The sequence below is a fragment of the Erpetoichthys calabaricus genome, chromosome 13, assembly GCF_900747795.2.
Source record: "Erpetoichthys calabaricus chromosome 13, fErpCal1.3, whole genome shotgun sequence".
NCBI lineage: Eukaryota > Metazoa > Chordata > Cladistia > Polypteriformes > Polypteridae > Erpetoichthys > Erpetoichthys calabaricus.
This window is the reverse complement of record NC_041406.2, coordinates 35,706,488-35,729,699: the sequence shown is the minus strand read 5'-3', so window position 1 is coordinate 35,729,699 and position 23,212 is coordinate 35,706,488. Positions and strand designations below refer to the sequence as shown.

General features: G+C 40.0%; 1 protein-coding gene across 1 annotated transcript in view; it reads left to right on the top strand.

Moving 5' to 3' along the window:
• Window positions 1-5,475: 5,475 nt before the first annotated feature.
• Window positions 5,476-23,212, top strand: part of tg (thyroglobulin) — a 335,665-nt gene continuing 317,928 nt past the window's right edge. Inside the window, exons 1-7 of the mRNA XM_051936137.1 lie at window positions 5,476-5,486; window positions 6,213-6,241; window positions 8,926-9,034; window positions 15,814-15,911; window positions 18,369-18,557; window positions 19,818-19,977; window positions 22,031-22,137. Of these exons, the coding sequence (XP_051792097.1) occupies window positions 5,476-5,486; window positions 6,213-6,241; window positions 8,926-9,034; window positions 15,814-15,911; window positions 18,369-18,557; window positions 19,818-19,977; window positions 22,031-22,137 (703 nt within the window). The remainder of the gene's footprint in view (window positions 5,487-6,212; window positions 6,242-8,925; window positions 9,035-15,813; window positions 15,912-18,368; window positions 18,558-19,817; window positions 19,978-22,030; window positions 22,138-23,212) is intronic.

Sequence of the window (23,212 nt, the reverse complement as noted above, 5' to 3'; positions counted from 1 at the left end):
TTTTTGTAAAAATCCAAAAAAGGCATATGAATTACCAATGAACTTGAAAAAGAAAACAACTCATATGCTTTGGTTTATACAGCAGTTCTAGTTATCTGTATAAAGTGCATTTTAGAACTGGTAGGGTGTATAAAACTTGAAAGTTTTTCATAAAAGTACATACCTTCAGAACCTATTTAAAATAACTGCAAACAAGACTGTTCTTTATGTAACTGTTCATTAAAATATATTCTGTAAATATAGATTGTTTTGTTCTTTTGACTATCATACAAATCATTTATAATTGTTTGAAAATGTCATTTATTTTTTTAAAAAATGACAAGGCATTATTTCAAAGTCATGGTTATTATACTTTCTTTGATTTGTCTTTATGTTTAATTATTTTCTGTGTGGTTGGTTGGATTGCTCACTCAAGTACACCTACCTGATTTTAGGTTGCCCTGACATTTGCTCTCAGAACTGATAGAATTTTTGAGATCACAGACTTGGCAAGCACTGTGTTAGAGCACACGGATTCTGGCCCATGTCATCTGGTTTGTTTCCCCTGAATGTTCCATTTGATTTGTACCCTGAATTTGTCATTCAGTCTTCTGTCTTAATAATTAGTATATGATGACAAAAGAGTTTTTAAAGATTCTTAAGTGTGACGAACAGATGCTACTAATCAGTAACTGTAACATATATGAAAACACAAACCACATCATCTAGGATCAGCAGGTCTGTGCAATTTATTTTTCAATCCTGCAACATCCAGTAATTGTATTTCGTACCCTCCCACCACTGTACCTTGTAGCTTTTATTCTGAAAGGAGCTGGTCCAGGGGCTGCTATTCAGAAAATTATTTTTGTTAGTTGACTGAGTTGGGGGCATCTGTTACCTTGCACAATATATATAAATTCCTTTCCTTATAACTTTACAACAGTCTAGACAAGAACAGGACTTCTACTGCTGCAATGTCCTTTCTGTAGCTTGGAGACCAAAACTGTACACAGTACTCCAAATGAGGCCTCACCAGTGCATTATAAAGCTACAGCATAACCTCCTTGAACTTGTACTCCACAGATCAGGGCACTAATATTCTGTTATCCTTCTTAATGTTTTCTGAAAGTTAATGGTATATAGATGACAGTATAGAGTCCACTACGACTCCTAAATACTTTTCATAAGGTGTACTCTCGATTTTCAGACCTCCCATTATTGTCAAGTTCTTTCTGACTGCTGGACCATTATTGGTTGAATTTTTGACGTTTTTGAAAAAATTGCGTGTTCTCAATTTACCTGTGATAACCTACCATAGGTTGGGTGTCCATGATAAGTGGTAATGCAACTGGTGTCCACTTGATAGATACATTGCTGTGCATGTTCATAGACATGCAGTCTAATTTGTATCCCCCTGATTTAGATAGAAATTTTTGTTTTTTTACAGAAACTCTTTAAATAAATAGATAAGTATATGTTGGTCTGAACACACACCAGAATGACTAAAAAGGAAAAAAAATACAAAGAAAGAAAAATGTATTTTTTGACAGTAGTCACAGTCCCCCAGTAGCATTTCTTGACACACTTTTTTGCTGAATAAACCATTAGCTAAAAGTACTAATATGTCAGAGAGGATATGCGGGCTTGTTCATAATGATACTCAGTTTTATTTTAATTCTCTCTCCTTGCTTCTTTCTCCAGGGAATCCAGACAACATTGTCTGCCCAAAGGACACCATAAGTGAGTAAGCAGAGAAGTTCTGCAGTGAAATCCTAGTAAAGAGGTCACACTGTCTAGAAAGTTTACTTTCATGATATGAATGCCCTTTATCCTTGCATAATTTTGCCATTTACTATTACTCTAAAGCCTCTGAACATATATAATCTACTGTATCAAGTGATTAGTATGGCTTAATGTTCATTAACATTCAGAGTATTTGCTGTGAAAGAAATAGATTGCCCAAAATGTACGTCATTATAAATATTGAAGCTTTTTAAGTTTCATCACTGCTCACTGCATATAAGGTAAGATGCAGATATTTAGTATATAGTTTATCTCTGACAAAGCCGTATTCTAATTTCCACACTTTTAAACCATGGTAAAGCTCTGCTTTAAAAAAGTTAATGTCATTGTTATTTTTGCTTTCTCTGGCTTCTTAAGTGTAAAAGCTTTTGTTTGGTCTGAATCAAGAACTGTGTAAAATGTTGGTCTTTAGCTGCCTTTTTTTCAGAGCAGGTTCAAGTGACATCCTCTCAAGTCTGTGTTAATTTTCATTTCAAGAAAACTCAAGTGCTTGGAATTTTGATGGACACTTGGGTGATGCTCAATACGCCATGAAGTGACACAGCATTTGGTCCCCTGAGCATTTATAAAGGCAGGTAGAACAACACATTCTTGCAGACTATAGCCATGGGTTGCTTAACTTTGGCAACCACATTCATCTTATTCTTTTCAGTGACCATAGCCTCAATTGCAGGTAAACATTTTTCATTTTAAATAAATAGTTATGTAAGGAAAAAAATATTTTAAACCAAATGGTTAATTTATTTTAGGATAGTAATAAGTGCACTGTTATTTAACAGAGTTTTAACTTGATAACTCTGGCATAGCCTATAAAGGCTTCCAGCTGTGAGCAGAATTCCTGTTTTGTTTTAGCTTATAGTACATTAAATATTAAACTGTGACAGGGTGCATTTCATGATATGTTCATTCTGAAGTAACAGTGCTTAGTTTTACATAAACATTTTAAACTTTATTGCGTCTTTAAATTGTGTGGCTTATTTTGTGTGTACATACACACCATGCTTGGCCTTGAGTCCCACCCATACTCTTTAAAGTAATGGTTCTGAAGTGGCACTTTATGAATTGTGTGATTTCCTAATAGCACCATTGCTTGACAAAGACCAATTATATTCTAGGAAGGGTTCTTTGCATATGAAATTGTTTTTTGGAGCTTTGAAAAGGTTCCAAAATATGACAAGTAATATTTAATGTATGTTAGACGGCTGCCTAGCAGAATACAAACAGATCAAGAAAACCTGAACTGAGCCTGTGTTTGTTGTATGCAGCAAGAAACCTTTTAAAATTAGGAGTCCATTGTTATATATCCATATATTAATGGTTTTTTATGGAAATTGTTATGGATTTAAACAATTAGTCTGTTTCTGGAACCTTCATGCGGATGACTCTTTTGGGAACCAGAAATGGCATCACTCCGAACGATCACTTTGGCACATTTATTTCTAAGAGTACAGGTGTGAATTTCTGCTGTGTACCTTGATATGCTTAGCTCAATATTTGATACATAAAGATATAAATTAAGAAAAATGGAAATAATTGTATTATTCTAATGGAACAGTGGTCTGTTACAACATGTTGTAGAAGCTGAGCAACAATCATATTAGTTTTGCAAAGATTAGGCTTCCACTGGTTTTATTCTTAATGAAATATTTACCTTTGACTTAAGAAATTTCGACAGATTTGTCCTTGTGTATACAAACTGGCCTGGCTGTCATGCTAGTCAAAAAAATCAGAGGTTTCAGCATAATAGTAATAATAATAATTATTGTTATTATCATTTATTTTGGCCATGTTCAGTAGCTTATCTTTGACAACAAGTAGATCAAGTATGGAGGTTAATCGGTATTGTGTCTTGGAAAGCATGGGAAAGTTGCTATATAAATAAAATGTATTGTTATTATTATTATTATTATTGAAAACTTCAGCAGCAGAGGACTGTAGACATTTACAATTCTTGGTTGACGCCTGATAAAAGAGAGAGACTGCAAAGTAAAATTATACGATCAATGAGCACTCCAAGTCTAGGTTTTTTAGTGCATGAAGTTCGATTAAAATAATGTCAAAATATAAACGTCCCCCGAAAGTGGCTTACATAAAATAAGCTTGTCATCCTCTGTTGTTTGCTGTGTTATGGACTTCTAAATAATCACTCTCATCACTCTGTAATGTTCTGTGAAACTTCAGCAGCTCTGCAGGAGGATGTCAAGTAGGCTGCTCAGTTCTACTTAAACTTTTCTGACTAGATATTGCTTTGATAACAAAAAGGAATATACACTCTGTGGTCAAAGGTTTGTACACACCTGACCATCACACCTATATGAGCTTGTTACACAACTGATTTGTAAAACAGTAGACCTTAGTATGGAGCTTGTACCCTCTTTGACACAGCTTTCCACAAGATTTTGGGAGTGTGTCTGTGGGAATTTGTGCCCATTGAGCCAAAAAATCATTTTTGAGGTCAGGACTGATGTTGGATGAGAACACCTGGCCTGCAATCGGCATTCCAGTTCTTGCCAAAGGTGTTCAATAGGGATGAGGTCGGGATTCTGTGCAGGCCACTCGATTTGGACTTGGCTTTGTGTACAGGGGCACAGTGTAGTTGGAGCAGAACAGGGCCTTACCCAAACTGTAGCCACAAAGTTGGAAGCACACAATTGTCTAAATCAGGGGTGCCCAACTCCAGTCCTCGAGGGCCGCAGTGGCTGCAGGTTTACATTCTAACCCTTTTCTTAATTAGTGATCTGTTTTTGCTGCTAATTAAATTCTTTTGAACTAATTTTAATTGACTTGGTTTTTAAGAAATGTTCATTGAATTTCTTCATCATTCCTCTGAATTGTTTCATTTCTTTCCTTAAATGGCACCCAAACAGAAGTGAAATGTGAAGTGAGTGAGCCAACAGGAGACCAACTAAGTCAGAGCCTCAAACTCCAACCAATTTAACTCCAACCAGTTGCTTAATGAGGCTCTGATTCTTGTCATTAATTAAACCCGTTCTTTAATTCCATGGCTTGTTGCTCCTCTTATTGTGCAATAGCAGACATTTCCGAAATTGTGGATTTTCTCTTTTCTAAGAGCAGATCAGCATTCCTGAGACCTTCACCTTTCTTTATTTTCAGATATTGTATGATGGTCACAGTTTGCTGGTCCTGTTTTGTCTCATTTTGTATCTCATTATTGTTTGGCTGCTAATTAAGGAAACAGACCTCTCAATTGTTTCTAAGTCTTCAAAAGCAAGTCAAATAAAATGAATTCAAAAGAAGTTAATGAGCAGCAAAAACAGGTCACTAATTAAGAAAAGAGAATAAAAACCTGCGGCCACTGCAGCCCTCCAGGACTGGAGTTGGGCACCCCTGGTCTAAATTATCTTTGTATGCTGTAGCATTAACACTACCCTGTTTCATGCTCTACCAAACTTTACAGTAGGCACTATGCAGTATGGAAAGAGGTATTCTCTTGGCATCTGCAGATAGCAAAGTGTGATTCGTCACTCCAGAGAACACATTTCCACTGCTCCAGAGTCCACTTGTGGTGAGCTTTATGTCTGGTCTCACCTGTCAGCATTTGGCATTGCCCTTAGTGATCTTAGGCTTTTCTGTAGGTGCTCGTCCATGGAATCCCATTTCACGAAGCTCCTAAAGCTCGGTTCCTCTGCTGATGTTGTTTCCAGAGGGTTTTTTGGAACTCTATTCTGAATGATGTCACAGAGGTGAGCCGATTTTTATGTGATATGTGCTTCATCACTCGGCAGACCCATTCTGTGAGTTCGTGTGGTCTACCACTTTATTGCTCCTAGATTCTTCCCTTTAACATTAATAGCGCTTATAGCTGACTAGGGCAAATCTAGAAGAGCAGAAAATTCATTTACTGACTTATTCCAAAAGAGGCATCCTATGACAGTAGGCCACAGAAAATTCATTTACTGACTTGTTCCAAAAGAGGCATCCTATGACAGTAGGCCATATAAAGTCACTGAGCTCTTCAGTATGACCCACTTTATTGCCAATGTTTGTCAAAGAAGATTGCATGGCAATGTGCCTGATTCAATGCTCCTGTTAACAAAGGGTACAAATGAAGCGCATGAACTCTGTAATGTGGAGAAGTGTCCACATATATCTGACCAGACAGTGTACATCATAACAGCCAGAGAACAATTAATCATCTTGTAGACTGTGGAAACTTATTGCCTATCTGAAAGCCATAAAACAAAAAGAACATTTAACCAGAGCCATATATAAAATGTGTGCATATTTTCTTATAAAAAGCAATACATGAATACACACACACACACGTACACAATATATATATATATATATATATATATATATATAAATATTTCTCCACCCACTTTATTAGCTACACCTTGCTAGTACCGGGTTGAACCCCCTGTTTCTTTCAGAACTGCTGTAATTCTTCATGTCATAGATTGAACAAGGTGTTGGGAACTTTCCTCATGGATTTTTGGTCCACATTGACACAATGGCATGCAGTTGCAGCAGATTTGTCGGCTGCACATCCATGATGCGAATCTCCCATTGCACCACATCCCAAAGATGCTCTATTGTATTGAGATCTGGTGACTGTGAAAGCCATTTGAATACACTGAACTCATTGTCTTGTTCAAGGAACCATTTTGAGGTGATTTGAGCTTTGTAACATGGTGAGTTATCCTGCTGGAAGTAGCTTTTAGAAGATAGGTACACTGAAGTCATATAAGGATGGACATGGTCAGCAACGATATCCAGATAGGCTGTGGCATTTAAATGATGCTCATTTGGTACTAAGGGGCACAAAGTATGACAAGAAAATACCCCCACACCATTACACTACCAACACCTGACCCGTTGATACAAAGCAGGGTGGATCCATGCTTTCATGTTGTTGACACCAAATTCTGCCACAGCCATCTGAATGTTTCAGCAAAGATTGAGATACTTCAGACCAGGCAGCGTTATTCCAATCTCCTGTTGCCCAGTTTTGGTGTGCCTATGCACATTGTATCCTCAGTTGCCTGTTCTTAGTTGACAGAAGTGGCACCCGCTGTGGTCTCCTGCTGCTGTAGCCCATTTGCTTCAAGGTTCAACTTGTTGTGTATTCAGAGATGCTCTTCTGCATACCTTATTTGAGTTACTGTTGCCTTTCTACCACCTTGAACCAGTCTTGCCATTCTCCTCAGAATTCTGGCATCAACATGGCATTTTTGCCCAGAGAACTGCCTCTAATTGGATATTTTCCCTTTTTTGGACCATTCTCTGTAAACCTTAAAGATGATTCTGTGTAAAAATCCCAGTAGATCAGTGGTTTCTGAACTATGAAGTGCAGCCCATCCGGCACTAACAACCATGCCATGTTCAATGTCACTTAAAGCACCTTTCTTACCCATTTTGATGCTCTGTTTAAACTTGCAGCAAGTCATCTTGATGCTACATGCCTAAATGCACTGAGTTGCAGCAATGTGACTGTCTAATTACATATTTGTGTTAACAAGTAATTGAACAGGTGTACCTAATAAAGTGGCCAGTGAGTGTGTGTGTATGTATGTGTATTTAAAGAAAAGATGCATTTTCCTTCACATCTGCCACTTATGCAGTTATTGATGACGCTTCTTTTTTGCATTTGGCAATGTTCTCTCTAGTTTGCTCACTTGAAAAACTGTCATGCATTGAGGGATGATGACATTACATTCTCTGCATATGTTGGTGTTAACACACTAAACATAAATCATGGGTCATGTTTAAAAATGATTATTATACCTTAATTCCATCAGATTTCATGATTAGTTTGGGCTAATCAGTTTATTTATGGGACTTAAATGTATATGTTTATGATTTACTGGGCTGTTATAGTAAGATTATGATTTCGTCCTCATCATCACTATAGACTGCTGGTCAGGCTGACATGTCAAGTACAGATCAGCCTTTATAACTATCCTAGGGAAATATACACTCAAATAACATCTGGTACGAACATTGCAGCTCAAGTTTACTATTGCAGCTTTTCTCTAGAAATAAAACACAAGACCCGATTCAAAATGGAAGCAATAAGAGGCATTTGGTAATATCTCATAAATGTAATTTTATTAAGCTGCTTCTAATCAATACACAGGTGCAGACCACCATCCTTTTCTTCCTCAAAAGAAAAAATAATTCCATGCCAGTACATGTGGGGGTGCTGTAGTTGACATTGTCTGTGCTTCCATACACAGTTCCAAGAAGATACCCAATGAGAGAAATTGACTCTGTCCCTACTGATCTGAGGAATATAAGACTGAGCGAGATGCTCCCAGAAGGTGGTGTCTCATTTGGTAAAGAGCAGACTGTTGGATGGAAGTCCTACCTAAGCCTTGACCTTGGCATTTGTTTGGAGGCCCTACAGCCTAATAGCTGTTTTCCTGTTCTTATTTGCACCATCATGTGCTTGTTTGACTTACCTCCTGTCATACTTATTAAAAGGAGTGACCCAGTTGGCACCTCACCATTTATTTTAGAGTTGTGCTTTCTCTTGCTCAACCACAAAATGCATCAAACAATTTTCAAAATTTTTGCACAAACAGATTCGGTGATTCATGTAACGCAGAAGCCCATTGTAAACGGTTGTTTTTGAGTCATGACATTATGAAAACGTCCATGTTCTGTCATCTGTTCAATCAATGCTCAATCATTCCACACTGGTTGAGGAAACCCAGCACTCAATAGAATCCCCAGCATACCTTGCCGGGTGGGAGATAAAAGGATCAGACCCCCATCTTTCTCCCATTTTCTTAGCTGTACGTCCATTTTTAAACACCACCTATTTTTAATTCTGGGTCATGGGGAGCTGAAGCCTTTCTCTGCAGCATTTGGTGCTAGTAAGAAGCAAACCTAGGAGAGAAGTCCAGGTTCTCTTTCACATCTACAAGCTGCAATTAAAGTCCCCACACAATGTAAAATACGTGCCATGGAGGATACCAGAGGAACTCAAGAAGCACCAAGCTTGCCAGCTGCATCACTTTACACTTACTGTAGGGATAAAGCTCTGGTCCACAAGAGCTAGATGGTACTAGATATGCTATTCTACCTCTCTTTTTCTACAGGTAGCTGTACCTCAGGCACATTTAGCAGAGCTCCATTACCCTGTGATCTAACACTTCAGGTCTCTTATCATTGCAGAATATCAACTGGATTCCCAGCCCTTGAGTCCATGTGAGCTGAAGAGAGAGAATGCCATAGCTCAAGGAGAAGACTACATCCCTCAGTGCCTGGATGATGGAAGATACAGGTACTGTAATTTCAACCCTCGGTATCTCATTTTAGTGATCCACTGCACCTTCAGACAGTTTTTATGTTTGTGTGGGCTCACCTGTATCTTTTTCACATTTACAAACTGAAAGGTTGGCTGTGAACTAAGTGGCAACTTACCCAGTAGAGCTAAAGGAGAACTTGGAAGGCTGCTTTGTTTTCCAAAGAGTCCAAGCTTGAGTTCCACTATGGCGGTCATCTCAGGCAGGTGAAGTGGCTGATGAAGGGATGTCGCTCTGAGTGAATTACTGAGCAGAGATGAAAGATGCCATGGCCTGGATGTGTTCAGGGAAAGGGACATAAAGCTGTGTATGAGATGCCCGCACAATTAGGAATCGGATTGGGCTGAGTGAGTCTTCTATTAGCTGCAAGGACTATTCTGTGTTCCAAATTCCCAGATTTTAAATCCTGCCCATGTTGTCTCAGGGAAGATGAACATCTGAAGGGGGGCTTCATCCTGAGTGAATTCCTCAGCAAAGACATTGTCTAATCTTAAGATTTAGCATAAAAATTGAAAAAGAACACCTTTTTAGAGTCTGTAGTGAATGTTGGCTTTAGTCACAACAAACTTGAACCATTGCTGAGCGACACAGTTGGCAGGAAATATGAAATCTTCAGTACACCAAAAATGGTATTCAACCCGCTATATAGGGGATAGCGTTTATAATTAAATACAACACATAGAGCATTTATTAACCTTTTTCTTCAACAAATGGCCCAATACTACACTCTTATTTCTGCACGAATGTTTTCTCGTACCTGCTCTTCTAGGAATTCATGTCATTGACACAAGAAGAAAGGTGTTTAATTCCTATCTGGAAACATTTACATGCACTGATTTTGTATTTATCTGCCTGTCATTTAGAGATCTTTATTTAGATTAGATTATACTTTGTTTATTTTACAGAGACTCAAAAAAAAATAATGGAGAGCAATACAGGCTTGAGGATTGAATGAATGAATGAATGAATAAATATCTATTGTCATTGCACAAGTACATCGAAATTGGATGCCATCCTGTCGGTGCAAAACAGCAAGAAGTTATAAAACTACAGAAACTTATAAATATGAAGATTTATAGTAGGTATTCTAAAAGTGGAAAAGCAAAACAAATGTCATACTACACCACAAGACACTTTTCACATTCTGCTGGTATCCATTGCCTAATTTGTTCATTCAGTGAAACTTTAAAAGGAGCATCATTTATTGCAGTCATGGCCTTTGGGTACAAATTGATTTTTAATCTATTTGTTCATGCTTTGATTGTCTTGAAGCATCTGCTCGAGGGCAGCAGTTCAAGCAGAGTGTGACTTGGGTGGGACAGGTCTTTTAATTTTGCTCCAGGCCTTTTTCAGGCAGTGGGAACTGTAAAGATCTTCTAAGGATAGAAGAGGGTATCCAATGATCTTCTGGGCAGTGGTGACGACCCCCTGGAGCATTTTTCTCTTTGATGCTGTGCAGCTGGAAAACCACACACAGATGCAAGAAGTCAATAATGCGCTCTACGAAATGGTTCTTCCTGAGGAGCCTCAGGAAGTAAAGTATCTGCTGTGCCTTCTTTACCAGCTCTGTGTTGTTAGCGCTCCAATTCAGTTCCTTCTCTATGTGCACACCCAGGAACTGGAAGTTTGAGACCCTCTTTACACAATACCCACCAATGAAAAGGGGCTGAATATTCATTTTCTTCCTCTTAAAGTCGATTATCAGCTCCTTGGTTTTGGTGGTGTTGAGAGCCAGATTGTTGTCTGTGCACCACCCAGACAACCGTTCCTCTTTGTCCTGGTAAGCGGACTCTTCCCCCCACCAAAGATGATCCCCACCACGGTGGGGTCATCTACAAATTTGAAGATGCCGTTGTTGGAGTGTGCAGGGGTGCAGTCATGGGTGTAGATGGTGAAGAGAAGGGGACTCCGCATACTGCCCTGTGGAGAACCAAAGCTGAGGCTGAGGAGATGTGGAGACCTACTCTTACCCTGTGTGAGCGATCAGAGAGGAACTCTGTAATCCAGTAATCCAAAGGCAGATGGATAAAACAATCCCGGATCTGTCAGTTTGGTCACCAGTCTATGAGGGAGGGTGGTAACAAATCCAGAGGTAACATGTACAAAAAACAGCCTAGCGTAACTCCCCTGCTGCTTTAGGTGGGTTAGGACAGTATGGAGAGTTGTGGCTGTGGCATCCTCTATAAACCTGTTTGCCCTGTAAGAAAACTGGTGTGTGTTTAACATGGGTGGAAGGCTTGAAATGATGAGATCAGACCTGCTTGGATTGTGCCACAGGTCTGTTTTTAAAGTCATTAATATTTGGATAGATCAGTGTCCACAACTGAACAGGCCTAATAGGCATTGATTCTTTCTTTGGAGTCACCAGCATTATGAATGATTCCTCAAAAAGACGATGGTACAAAGTGAATCACATCTGTTGCTGAGTCTGCCAGGATGATGTAATTTATTTTCCCAGGCAGTAACTTGGACGAATTTAGTCCGAAATTCAAAGCCTGGACCACACATTTAGTTTTAAATTATACTGTGCTCCCTTTTTCATCAATGCACATTCACAAAAATATCCAGTCCTCCTCCTGCTTTTTCTTCTCAGTCTGAACAAACCCACCCAGCATTAAAATAGCATCTGAAATAAGAGGTGTAAGCTGGTTGTCTACAGTACCCAAATATCACAGTACCTGAGCTCACCATAACTTGCTATAGGATTTAACAATTCAGACCAAGTCAGCCCAGGTCTGAATCCTTACCATTCTACTTTTTAGACCTTGCCCCAGATCTTCACCTCTTCCATCTCCACATGAGCCTGCAACCTCCATCCTTGCTTTGGACATTTGGCACTGATGCGTGAACATTATCCTGAAGAATTTGTTGATATTGGGTTGAATTCATGTGACCCTTGACTTTAACAAGGTCCCCAGTCCCTGAACTAGCCACACAGCCCCACAGCATGATGGAACCTCCAGTAAATTTGACAGTAGGTAGCAGGTGTTTTTCTTGGAATGCGTTGTTCTTCCGCCATGCAAAGCGCTTTTTGTTATGACCAAATAATTCAATTTTTGTCTCATCAGTCCAAAGCACTTTGTTCCAAAATGAGTCAAGCTTGGCTAAATGAGCATTTGCATACAACAAGCGGCTCTGTTTGTGGCGTGAGTGCAGAAATGGCTTCTTTCTCATCACCCTGCCATACAGATGTTCTTTGTGCAAATTGCGCTGAATTGTAGAAAGATGTACAGATACACCATCTGCAGCAAGATGTTCTTGCAGGTCTTTGGAGGTGATTTGTGGGTTGTCTGTAACCATTCTCACAATCCTGCACATATGCCACTCCTGTATTTTTCTTGGCCTGTGTGATATTTGCCCAGACACCACCAGTCAAAGACTACATCTTAATACAAAATATGTTTATTTTCTTGCACTTTCAACACACAACTCAGTCGCGCACAACACACTGTGCCTCTAGCCTCAGTCACCTTTCTCCTGGGCCTTTCTCTCTCTTGTCCCTGAGCCACCTGTCCTCTCTCTCCAGGAGCTTTGTCCTGCTCCCGACTCCAGCTCCGTGATTGGAGGGAGGCGGCCCCTCTTATCCTCACCCGGATGAGCTCCAGGTGCTGTACCTGACGTCACGTCCTGGTGTGGCGGAAGCATCAGGAGAGCACCCGGAAGCACTCTGGGTGACCCTGGAAGGATCAACGTTCATTGGCGTGGCGGAAGTAAATAAGCCCCGGGCTCCATAAGGCTCGGGTCGCCCCCTGGCGGTGGATATGGGCCTCCACGGAATTGAGCCTCCCTGCTCCCCTTCCGTGGCATTCTTCTGCTCCAGGGTGGTTGCCCCCTCGTGGCCCGGAGGACAAATATGCCACTACCTGGTCCTTCCAAGCGTCCTGGCTGGGTCTGACGCCCAGCCTCCTTCGACACCTGCCAGACCTGCTGGGTTTAACAGCAACCGTGCATGTGGCCTTCCATTTCCTGATTACATTCCTTACAGTTGAAACTGACAGTTTAAACCTCTGAGATAGCTTTTTGTAGCCTTCCCCTAAACCAGCGTTTCTCAACCTTTAAGTATTTGCGACTCGAGTTTTCATAACAGTTTTAATCGTGCCCCCCCTAACGTTTTTTTGAAAGGAGCCCACTAATACCAATTTGTTCTATTTTAATTAATGATATATCATAGATACATATTTTATTATACCTACTTAACTTTTATCGACATTTATCTAACTCTATTTTTCTAGTATCAGAATGTAGTTTAAGTTAATTTGTTTGGGTTTCAATAGATGTATTTTTCATATTTTTGATTCTTGTTTTCTTTTTTTTACATATTCGCGCCCCCCTTTTTGTTACTTCGGGCCCCGGGGGCCTGTCCCACAGTTTCAGAACCATTGCCCTAAACCATGATATTGAACAATCTTTGTTTTCACATCTGTTGAGAGTTGCTTTGAGGATCCCATGCTGTCACTCTTCAGAGGAGAGTCAAAGGGAAGCACAACTTGTAATTGACCACCTTAAATACTTCTCATGATTGAACACACCTGTCTATGAAGTTCAAGGCTTAACAAGGTAATCCAACCAATTTGGTGTTGCAAGTAATCAGTATAGAGCAGTGACATGCATTCAAATCAGCAAAATTACAAGGGGACCCAAATTTTTGCACAGCCAGTTTTTCACATTTGATTTAATTTCATATAACTAAATACTGCTTCACTAAAAATCTTTGTTCGCAAAACACCCCAGTACTCAGATGTTCCTAGGAAATGAAAGACATACCACTGTTATCTTTTTTTGTTGAAAGTAGAGTAAATTACTATGCAGGCTGAGAGGGGTTCCCAAACTTTTTCATATGACTATGTCTTTATGAGAACAATTTGCAGCCCAACACGTTTTTAAAAACACACTGCACTCCACCATGGTGATGTGCTATGAGGCATAAATAAAAATGATCTTCCAGAGTAATTGTGTTGCTCCTACTCTCATGCTCAGTAGGAGCAACCTTTAGCTTCCCTGAGTGCCGGCCACACTCTCCTCTCCCGGAGCTCCATTCCCGTCCGCCTGCTTCATTCTGTTTCACCAGCTCTCGCTCGCTCCTGCCTTTTTCTTCTGTCATTTTTCTCTGCTCTCTCGAATGTCTTTCTTTCCATCTGTTTTTCCTTGTCTTTCTCCCCTTTCATCCCCCTTTTCATTTCTCCTTTAACCCTCTGCTGCCTAATTCGGCGCAGGTGCAATGAGCTGCACCCTCCACGGTATCACTGTATATGGGGAGGTCAGCCAGCTTCTCAATTAACTGCAGAGCAAAACTCACTGTCACACACACCTACGCCCAATTGGTTCCTGCACGTTCTTGGGGCTTGATTATTTATTAATTTATTTATTGCTAAGCCATGGACCTGCTATACCACAGATTCAATGTTGTGTAAGAATAAAATGTGAAGACTTCCAAGTGGAAAATACTTTTTATAGACACTATAAATCTGTGAAAATCAGGAAAAAGAATGCGAATGTCATATGGCTTTAAAATACACATGTGCTGTTTTGGTTCTCAGAAACTCCTGGTATAGCAAGGAATTGCAAACTGTGTTCTGCAAAATTTTAACGTTTAAAATAAAAATATTTCCACAACTTTTTAAGGCAAGATATAAATAAGGGAATGGATGTGTATGTAATTCTTAAGGTTTATAGTTACTCAATTTTGGTATTATTATTATTCTGTAATGTCAAAAAGAATATATTGTTGCATGAAAATGCCACCCTTAGAGAAGTCTTGCCTGAGGCAATCGTCTCATCACCTCACCCCACACTCTGGCCCTGGTTCTGCAAGATGGTGCCCAGCTGCTGAAATGACGACACACAGTATTGGTGAAGAGCAGATGGGCAAAACAGAATGCAATCCGTCTGAATGTTGTTTGTTGGTGAGATTTGGGGGCACATGCAGTACATAGACACCACTGTTACCCACAAAAGTGAAAACCTGTGGTGGGAGTCAGCACATGAACATCAACTTTAGATTATCTTCACTTAGATCAAGGGGTCCTTTTGTCAGCTTCTTTACACTAACATCTGAAATTGAGTTATGGTAAGAACCCAATACAGTAAGACAATGGAAATATCATGCCGGGTGGCTTGTGAACCCTACACAGAACAGTGGTGGTCTGATGATTTGGAATTCGTGTTGATGGTACAAACAAGGTCCCGGGATACTCATGAATACCATGGAACTTTATTGCATTCCAGTGGCTACTTCAGCATACTAATATGCCAGAACTCAATGGTTCAAGGAACTTAAAGTTCACTTTACTGTATTTCAGGGTCAATAACAAACTCGCTAACTAAATGGAATGGCAGATCATCTAAAAGTAGCTAAACCATTGCAGACGGCCCTGGACTGCATACAGAACTGATCTAATTTGAGACAAATGTAATGTTTAATACACAATGGGAGGTTTGAAACTTGGACAAATGTATAGAAGCTATAAAAAAGGCTAATAAGATATTAGGTTACCCAGCACAATGTGGTCAAGGTTTATACCTAAGTTGTATAGCACACTAGTGAGGTCTCATCTCGAATACTTTGTGCCGTTGTGGTCTGCATATTACAACAAGGACATAACAGCACTCGAGAAGAGCAGCTAGGCTGTTTTCAGGGCTCGTTCCTGTTATCTTCACTTATAGTGCTGCATTTTAGATACATTGTTTCACTGGACCTCCCAGTCACTTCTTGACCAGTCATAATCATACTCTCTTTACCTGTGATCTGTCTTTACAGGAATGTGCAATGCTCCAAAGATGGAAACATCTGCTGGTGTGTGGATGCAAAAGGCCACGAGATTGCCAGCAGCAAACAAAGCAGTTCAACTGTTTCCTGTGAGTCTCCTCCACTCATTTTCTGAGTTTGTGTGATGGAAATGTATTTATAATCCTTTTAGAGTTTGTAATTGAAGTGCTGTATGTACAGTACTAAAAGAGGATGGTGATGCTCTACAAAGCCTAGCATGCCTTGGCTACTGTTTGGCTATACACTGATTTTTTGGGTGATTTGAAGTAGGATTTCTTAGATTCGCTACAGGATTAGTAAGGTCGATGCAAACACTTCATAAAATATCAAATATGACCTCCTAGTGGTAATTAGAATCCATGTTAAACAGTTCTCCACTCCCTGTCTGCCTTCATGTTTAGAAAATGAGATATGTGACAAATGAGAGGTGACCAACCAGTTTATCAGGCTGGTTGGGCTACGTAATAGTAATGTTGGTCTAAAATGTCATCCAGAACATTTTTACATAAACCATACATACGTTTATTAGGAAAAAATATGCGATAAGGTCACAAATCTAATGTGGAGTTTTCAACAGATTTACAAATTTCATCCATCTCTCAGCACAACTGCAGCCCTTTCAGATGTGCATCAGGATGTGAGCCTGTAGAACTCCTATCAGTCAAAATCCCGACACAATTATTAATAATGTAAAAATGCTAAAGCTTACTGATCTGGAACAAAATTGTCTCAGTAGAGTTTACTATACAGAGATAGTGATGTTGCATTTTGCTTACATGAAAACAATTAGCAAACAAGAATGCCATTTTTTTTAAAAAAAAAAAAAGATGCTGTACTATGGAAGCTTTTAACCTCCAATCAAAAAAGGAAAAAATGATTGCATTATTTCACAATAAATACTGAATTATTTTGCAAAGATATTGCATGCTTCGTCAGTGTCATTGTGCACGTGCACGCTGCGTTCATTTATGGGAATATGAGCTTCTATTAGTTTGTGCAATTTCTTAGCAGTTACATTGCATTTATAATTTCTCTAGAGTGCAATGATTATTTATTTATCAAATTTGCAGTTTCTGTTTTGTTTTGCACGAGTGCTGTCACGTTGTGATACCTGTTGCCGGGATGCTACTTCCTGTTGCTGAGGGGCGTGGTTTCAGATGTCGCTGTGTCTTATGTCATCAGTGTGATGCCTCAAATACCGGCACAATATTTGATTTAGTATTTGTGAGTTGGTTAAAAACAAAAACAAATTTACGTCAAATTTCTTTGATAGAGTTCTGGTTTCAATCCGACTGTTTTCCTTTGACTTTTAATTTCTGGTCCGCAATTAGGCTCTGCTGCAAATGTAACATCTCCTAGGGTTCAACTTGTTTTTCGTTTTGACAACTTTTCATCTCCTTTGGATGGAATAATGGAAATCCATATTACTAACCGAGAATAAACCGGATATGGATGCAGGGACACGGCGATGGGACCATGAGACGTACTGCGCAGGCGCGCGTCTCATAAACTGCAAGCGAAGTCTTATCCACCGGGAATGAAGGAGTCACAGCCCAAGAACGAAAGAGCTCAACTAACGTGAATGAGAAATGAAGCAACAATGCGCCCATAGCTAACAACTAACGACACAGCCACACACAAAAGAGGATCCTGCGCTGCACCCCAGAGTCAAACGTGAGAGGCTATGGAGGCCCCACAGGTCCACAAAAATGGTATGGAAGGCGCAGGCGTCACCACCATAATGTGAGTGGCACTACTGCGGAGTGAAGGCGCAGGCATCACCGCCATATTGTGAGTGGCACTACTGCGGAGTGAAGTTAGGAATAATGTGCTGCTTGGGATTGTACAAACCGCTAAACACTTTACACCAAATTCAAACACTATACAGCTCAACGATACAAACACGAGCCCACCTGGATAAGATCAATGAACGCAGGTGCCTACAACGCGCGTCTGAAACTGCGGAAGCAAAGCAGGCACAGGTTCAAAACGAACAACCTCGACTGACGGATATACAAACACGAGCCTGCTATTTCTGGTTACCCAAGACCAGGGGTTGGCGAGCGAAGCGAGCAGGGGGCGGAGCCCCCTAGTATGCAAGAAAAGCCATGCTGTAGGAAGATTGATCATGTGCAAGTCTAGATAGGTCCTTAGGTGCTTCAATACCTCCTCGTTTCCATCAGTATCCTCAAATGCATGATTCTCATACATCAGCTTTGTCATTTCTTTTAATCAATTTGAAGACATAGATTTAATCCCTCGTATATTTTGTTTTTTCTAGTAAACTCAAACTGTGTTCCCTTAGTGGATTTCATGCTCCAGAAATTATACTCCTCGAGAAACAGTGACCAAAGCAGCACAAGTTGCTGGCAAGTGGTGAAAATGGGCCACATTCTGAGTGAAAATAGTCATACTTCAAAAACAAAAGTGAAAATGAAATGTTAAAAAAATGCTGATTTTAATAATTATTTGAGTCAAGTTCTGACGATTCTTCCATTGTACTGACTAATTAAATATCCAATGTTTGCACCTCTTTTTCTTTGAAGGTTTCTCTTCATGTCAGCTCCACCGACAGCAGGTGTTCCATGATGTCGATGTTAGCTACACCCCTCAGTGTTCAGATACCGGCGAGTACGAGGAAGTGCAGTGTGATTCCTTCACTAAGGAGTGCTGGTGTGTGGATGCAGATGGAATGGAGATATATGGAACTCGACAAAATGGAAAACCAGAACATTGTAAGGCTTTTTACTTTCCTCTTAAGGACCGTGATATGGTGCTTCTTTTCTATAGTCTTGTATAACACATGTTCATGTGGTTCTGAAATTTAGTCTTGGATACAGATAGTACCAAACTGTGAACTCAGAAAGCATTCGGACCCGTTAACTTTTTCACGTTTTTCTATTTTACAGCCTTGTGCTTAAATTGGTGAATTTATTTTTCACTCATCTCCACCCAGGCTGTCTGGTGCTCAACTGGAGTGACTATAGGTTCTTACTCACCTCTCTTTCCAAGGCCATTCTCACCTAATTGTTCAGTTTGGCAGCGAACTCCAGAAAGAGTTATAGTTTTTCCAAATTTCTTTCATTTAAGAATTATGGAGGCCACCGTGCTCTTGCGAAACTTTAATGACCATTGGGTTCTTTGTCACTTCTCTTATCAAGGCCTTTCTCCAGTGATTTCTCAGTTTGGCTGGGTGGCCAGGTCTATGAAGAGTCAAGGCTGTTCTAAACTTCTTCCATGTAAGAATTGTAAGGACAAGAGTGCTCTTCAATTCTGTAGAATTTTTTGTAGCCTTCCTCTGATCTGTACTGCAACGCAATCCTTTCTGTAAGCTCTACAGGAAATTCCTTCAACCATATGGCTTGGTTTTTGCTCTGACACACATTGTTAGTTGTGGGACCTTCAAGCTGTAGAAACACCTCAATGATGATCAGTAAAATGGGGTGAACTTAAGCCAAATTTCAAGTTTCTTAGTAAAGAGTCTATTTTACTTTTTTTACACATTTCCATACATTTCTTAAAAGCCTGTTTTCACTTTCATTCTGGGGTATTAAGTGTTGCTTGATGTAAGGAAAATAAACATAAATGATTTTAGCATAAGGCTACAAGATAACAATTTGTGAAAAAATATAAAAGGGTTGGTCCGTTTGCCTTTCACCTTCTGCTCTTGAGCAGCCCTAGTTGGATTGTCATTCACCTTCAACCAATCGGCTTTAAAGCTTGCCTTTAACGTCTCAAAGGAGGAAGCGAATGTTGGACAATAGACACCCAATAAAATCCGATTCACAGAGTCCTCTATGCTGTTGCATTAAGATGACTATATTCTAAGTTGAGCTATCCTCCAATTTTCATGAAAATATATACCACTATTGTTTTTAAATAATGCCAGAACATTAAAGCTGCTATTCACTATATGCCAGCACTTTGGACATATTAGTTTCACTGTTAATTTTGAGATTTTTAGAAACATTTTACATTTTAATTTGCATATTCAGGTCCTGGCAACTGTGAAGTAAGAAATCGCCGCCTTCTTCATGGCTTTGGAGAGAAGTCTCCCCCTCAGTGTAGCCCAGATGGCACTTTTCTCCCAGTCCAATGCAAATTTATCAACACAACTGACATGATGGTCTTTGACTTGCTTCATACATTTAGCAGGTAATGTTGTGAGTTTGTAGATCTTGTGAACTCATCAGAATTGCCATTTTTTGCAGGCATCTCTTGTGCCTTAATTTACAATTGATTCCTGTATGTCATATTAAACTTAGAGTTTAATCAAAAATAATGTGGTTTCAACTTTCTTGATGGCTTGACTTATTGAAAGTGTGGTCAAACTGGTATAAAATAGGTAATTGAATATTGTTCTCATGATATACGCGTAAACTGATGGACCTCCCATTCTGCGCCTAATGAAGTTACTATATATATTGTGGCCCCCAGGGGGTGCTGCAGCTCCCCAAACTCCTGATGCAACAGGCTCAGACACAAGTTCCAGTGAAACAAAGGCTTTTCTATCCATCCATTCGTTATCCAACCTGCTATAGCTGAACTACCGGGTCACGGGGGTCTGCTGGAGTCAATCCCAGCCAACACAGGGCGCAAGGCAGGAAACAAACCCCGGGCAGGGTGGCAGTCCACCACAGGGTGGACGCACACACACCAAGCACACACTAGGGACAATTCAGAATCGCCAATGCACCTAACCTGCATGTCTTTGGACTGTGGGAGGAAACCGGAGCACCCGGAGGAAACCCACGCAGACACAGGGAGATCATGCAAATTCCACGCAGGGAGGACCCGAGAAGCGAACCCGAGTCTCCTAACTGCGAGGCAGCAGCGCTGCCACCGTGCCGCCCTACCAAAGATTTTTATTGTGTGAAATTCTTACTAATAAAGTTTCCCACACCACAACCGCATCACTGTTTCTTCTGCTCTCCATAACCCTTCCTCAGCTACTCTCAGCCAGCTTCATCCTACTCCTCCTGACTAAGGCTCACCTAGTTGAGGCAGACTGCTTCTTTTATACAAATCCCGAAATACTTTGGGTGTCCCAAGACTGCAGCCTGGAAGTACTTCCAGGTGAAGTTGGAGCCCGACAAAGCAGGGCTTGCTATTCCCCTCAGCACCCCACTGAACTCAACAGGGCTCAGCCAATGAACTCCAGTTCCCAATATTCCCAGTAGGAATCCATGGAGGTACCGTAACATTGGTGGGCTGCCATCTCGCATTTTAGGGCATACAATGCCCTGCACAAACTGTCTTCCCTGTCCTAGCACGCCATGGGCATCCTGGCTGGGTAAGGATCTCGGTTCAGCTCTGGCCCCTAATATGTTAGAGCCCTTAAGTTCTCTTCAGCAATCTTTTCATTTTCATAAACCACCTTCTCTGGTACAGGATAATGTCATGGCAACCTCAGGTGTGAAGTGACAACCATCCCTGGATGACATACAGAGTAACACTTGAAAGTGTAAATTTGGATGGCCTTAATTCAGCTAATTTAAGCAACCACTAGATGTCACTGTAGTCTATCACCATTTGTGGGCTGGCATCCTGCATTATTGCCAAACGAAGGTGCCAACTGTTGCTTCATCACTGATTCCTGTGAAGGAGGATAAATGCATCTCATCAGTGCTGCTGACATTGCGAATTTTCTGTTATTCTGTGTCTTTTGAGGCTAGGTGTTGTATGCCATGACTTTGACCTAGAGTACACAAGTTCAAAAATGGATGTACAGTAAGAATGGATAAGACTATCTGCAACACAAAGTACAATAGGTTTCTAGCCATTGATATACATGCACTATGTAATGAGACTACACTACTAATTTGTTTTGTACTCCCAATTTAGGTTCCTGTTACATCATGTGCTGGCTGGTGGCAACATTATTCATGGCGCAGAAAACTGGAAAAAATAACAAAAAAACAAGAGCTGTGTCAGCTTGTCTAAACACAATGTACACAGACCACAAAACATGCTCACACACACATTTTCTAATTTAAAATCCATAATTTTCTCTCTGGCTTTCTTAAGTGTAAATTCAATTTTGGACTGAGTTTTAACTTTGACTTCTGGATTGGCCAGAAGTACTTTAACATTTTTTTTCATGGCATTAAACACAAATTATGGTTTCAGCTGAAGATGGAAAAATAAATATTTTTGGCTTCTCTCTAGCCTTCCATAAATTCATGTTATTTTGATTTGTTTTCTACAGGTTTCCAAGTCTATTCCAAACATTCAGTAACTTCCGCAGGGCGTTTCCTGAAGTTTCCACTTACTGTTTTTGTGTAGATAGCCAAGGGAGAGAGCTTGCAGGTACAGGTGAGTTCAACAAAGTTAAAATTGCTAAAAGGAAAACTGGAAAAAACAAAAACAAGCCCAGGAAATGTGGGTGGTAAGAATCTTGTGAAGACTGACCTTCTGCCTGTGATAATGCGCCTCTACTCTGCTCCTGAACAACTTGTTTTGCTCACTTTTGTGTCGCCCTCTCTTTAAACTTTTCTCCCACTGTCTTTTTCCAGTCCCAACATTTAAGATCCACTTTTCTACCAGGTACATTAAAACTCATTTTATCTCATTTTATCCTCAAAGGCATTTATAAAGTAGCTCAAGCACAATTCTTTCAGTTTAAGGGTGAATCATGTAGTCGAGGACATCAGTGTTAAATTTAGGGGAAGTGCCTTTAGGACTGAAGCCAGGAAGCACTTCCTTATTCAAAGAGTTGTGGGAATTTGGAACAAACTACTCAGACATGGAGTTGAAGCAGAAACTTCTTAGATATTAGCTAAACAAATGAGCCTGATGGACTGAGTGGTCTCCTCTCTTTTGTCAAATTTCTTACTCTGTATTCTTATTTTCATCTTTCCTACCTGTTTAAAAATAAAGGCGTCAGAGTGGTTCTTCAGAGCAATACCATAAGAGAACCATTTTGGTCCCCAAAAGACACATCGGCCTGAAGATTCCAGAAGGAATTTCTTATTTATTTAGACTTGTAACAGGCTTCATATAGTAATGAATAGATGAAAAAATATTTGTGAAATACCAATGGGACTTCTCGTTTTAAAAGAACTCTTACTGCATATAATAACACAGGCCAAGTCTTAATCTGGCAATATCAAATGTAGCATAGCATATATTAAAAATGTCAGTTTTTTTTTTTTCTACAAAGTTTTTCAAAAAAACAAAGAACCAACTTCATATGCAAATGAAACTGGGCTTGGTTAAATAATGGCTCTGTGAGGAACCACACAACCCGGTAAAGAACCATGAAGTGCCATTAAATAGCCAGTATTTTCAGGAGTGTAGATAATTTCCAGGCCCTGCCAAGTCTGCTGAAAGATACAAACTCTCAAATGCAGAACTGGACTGACACCTATGATTCTTCCCACAGAAAATA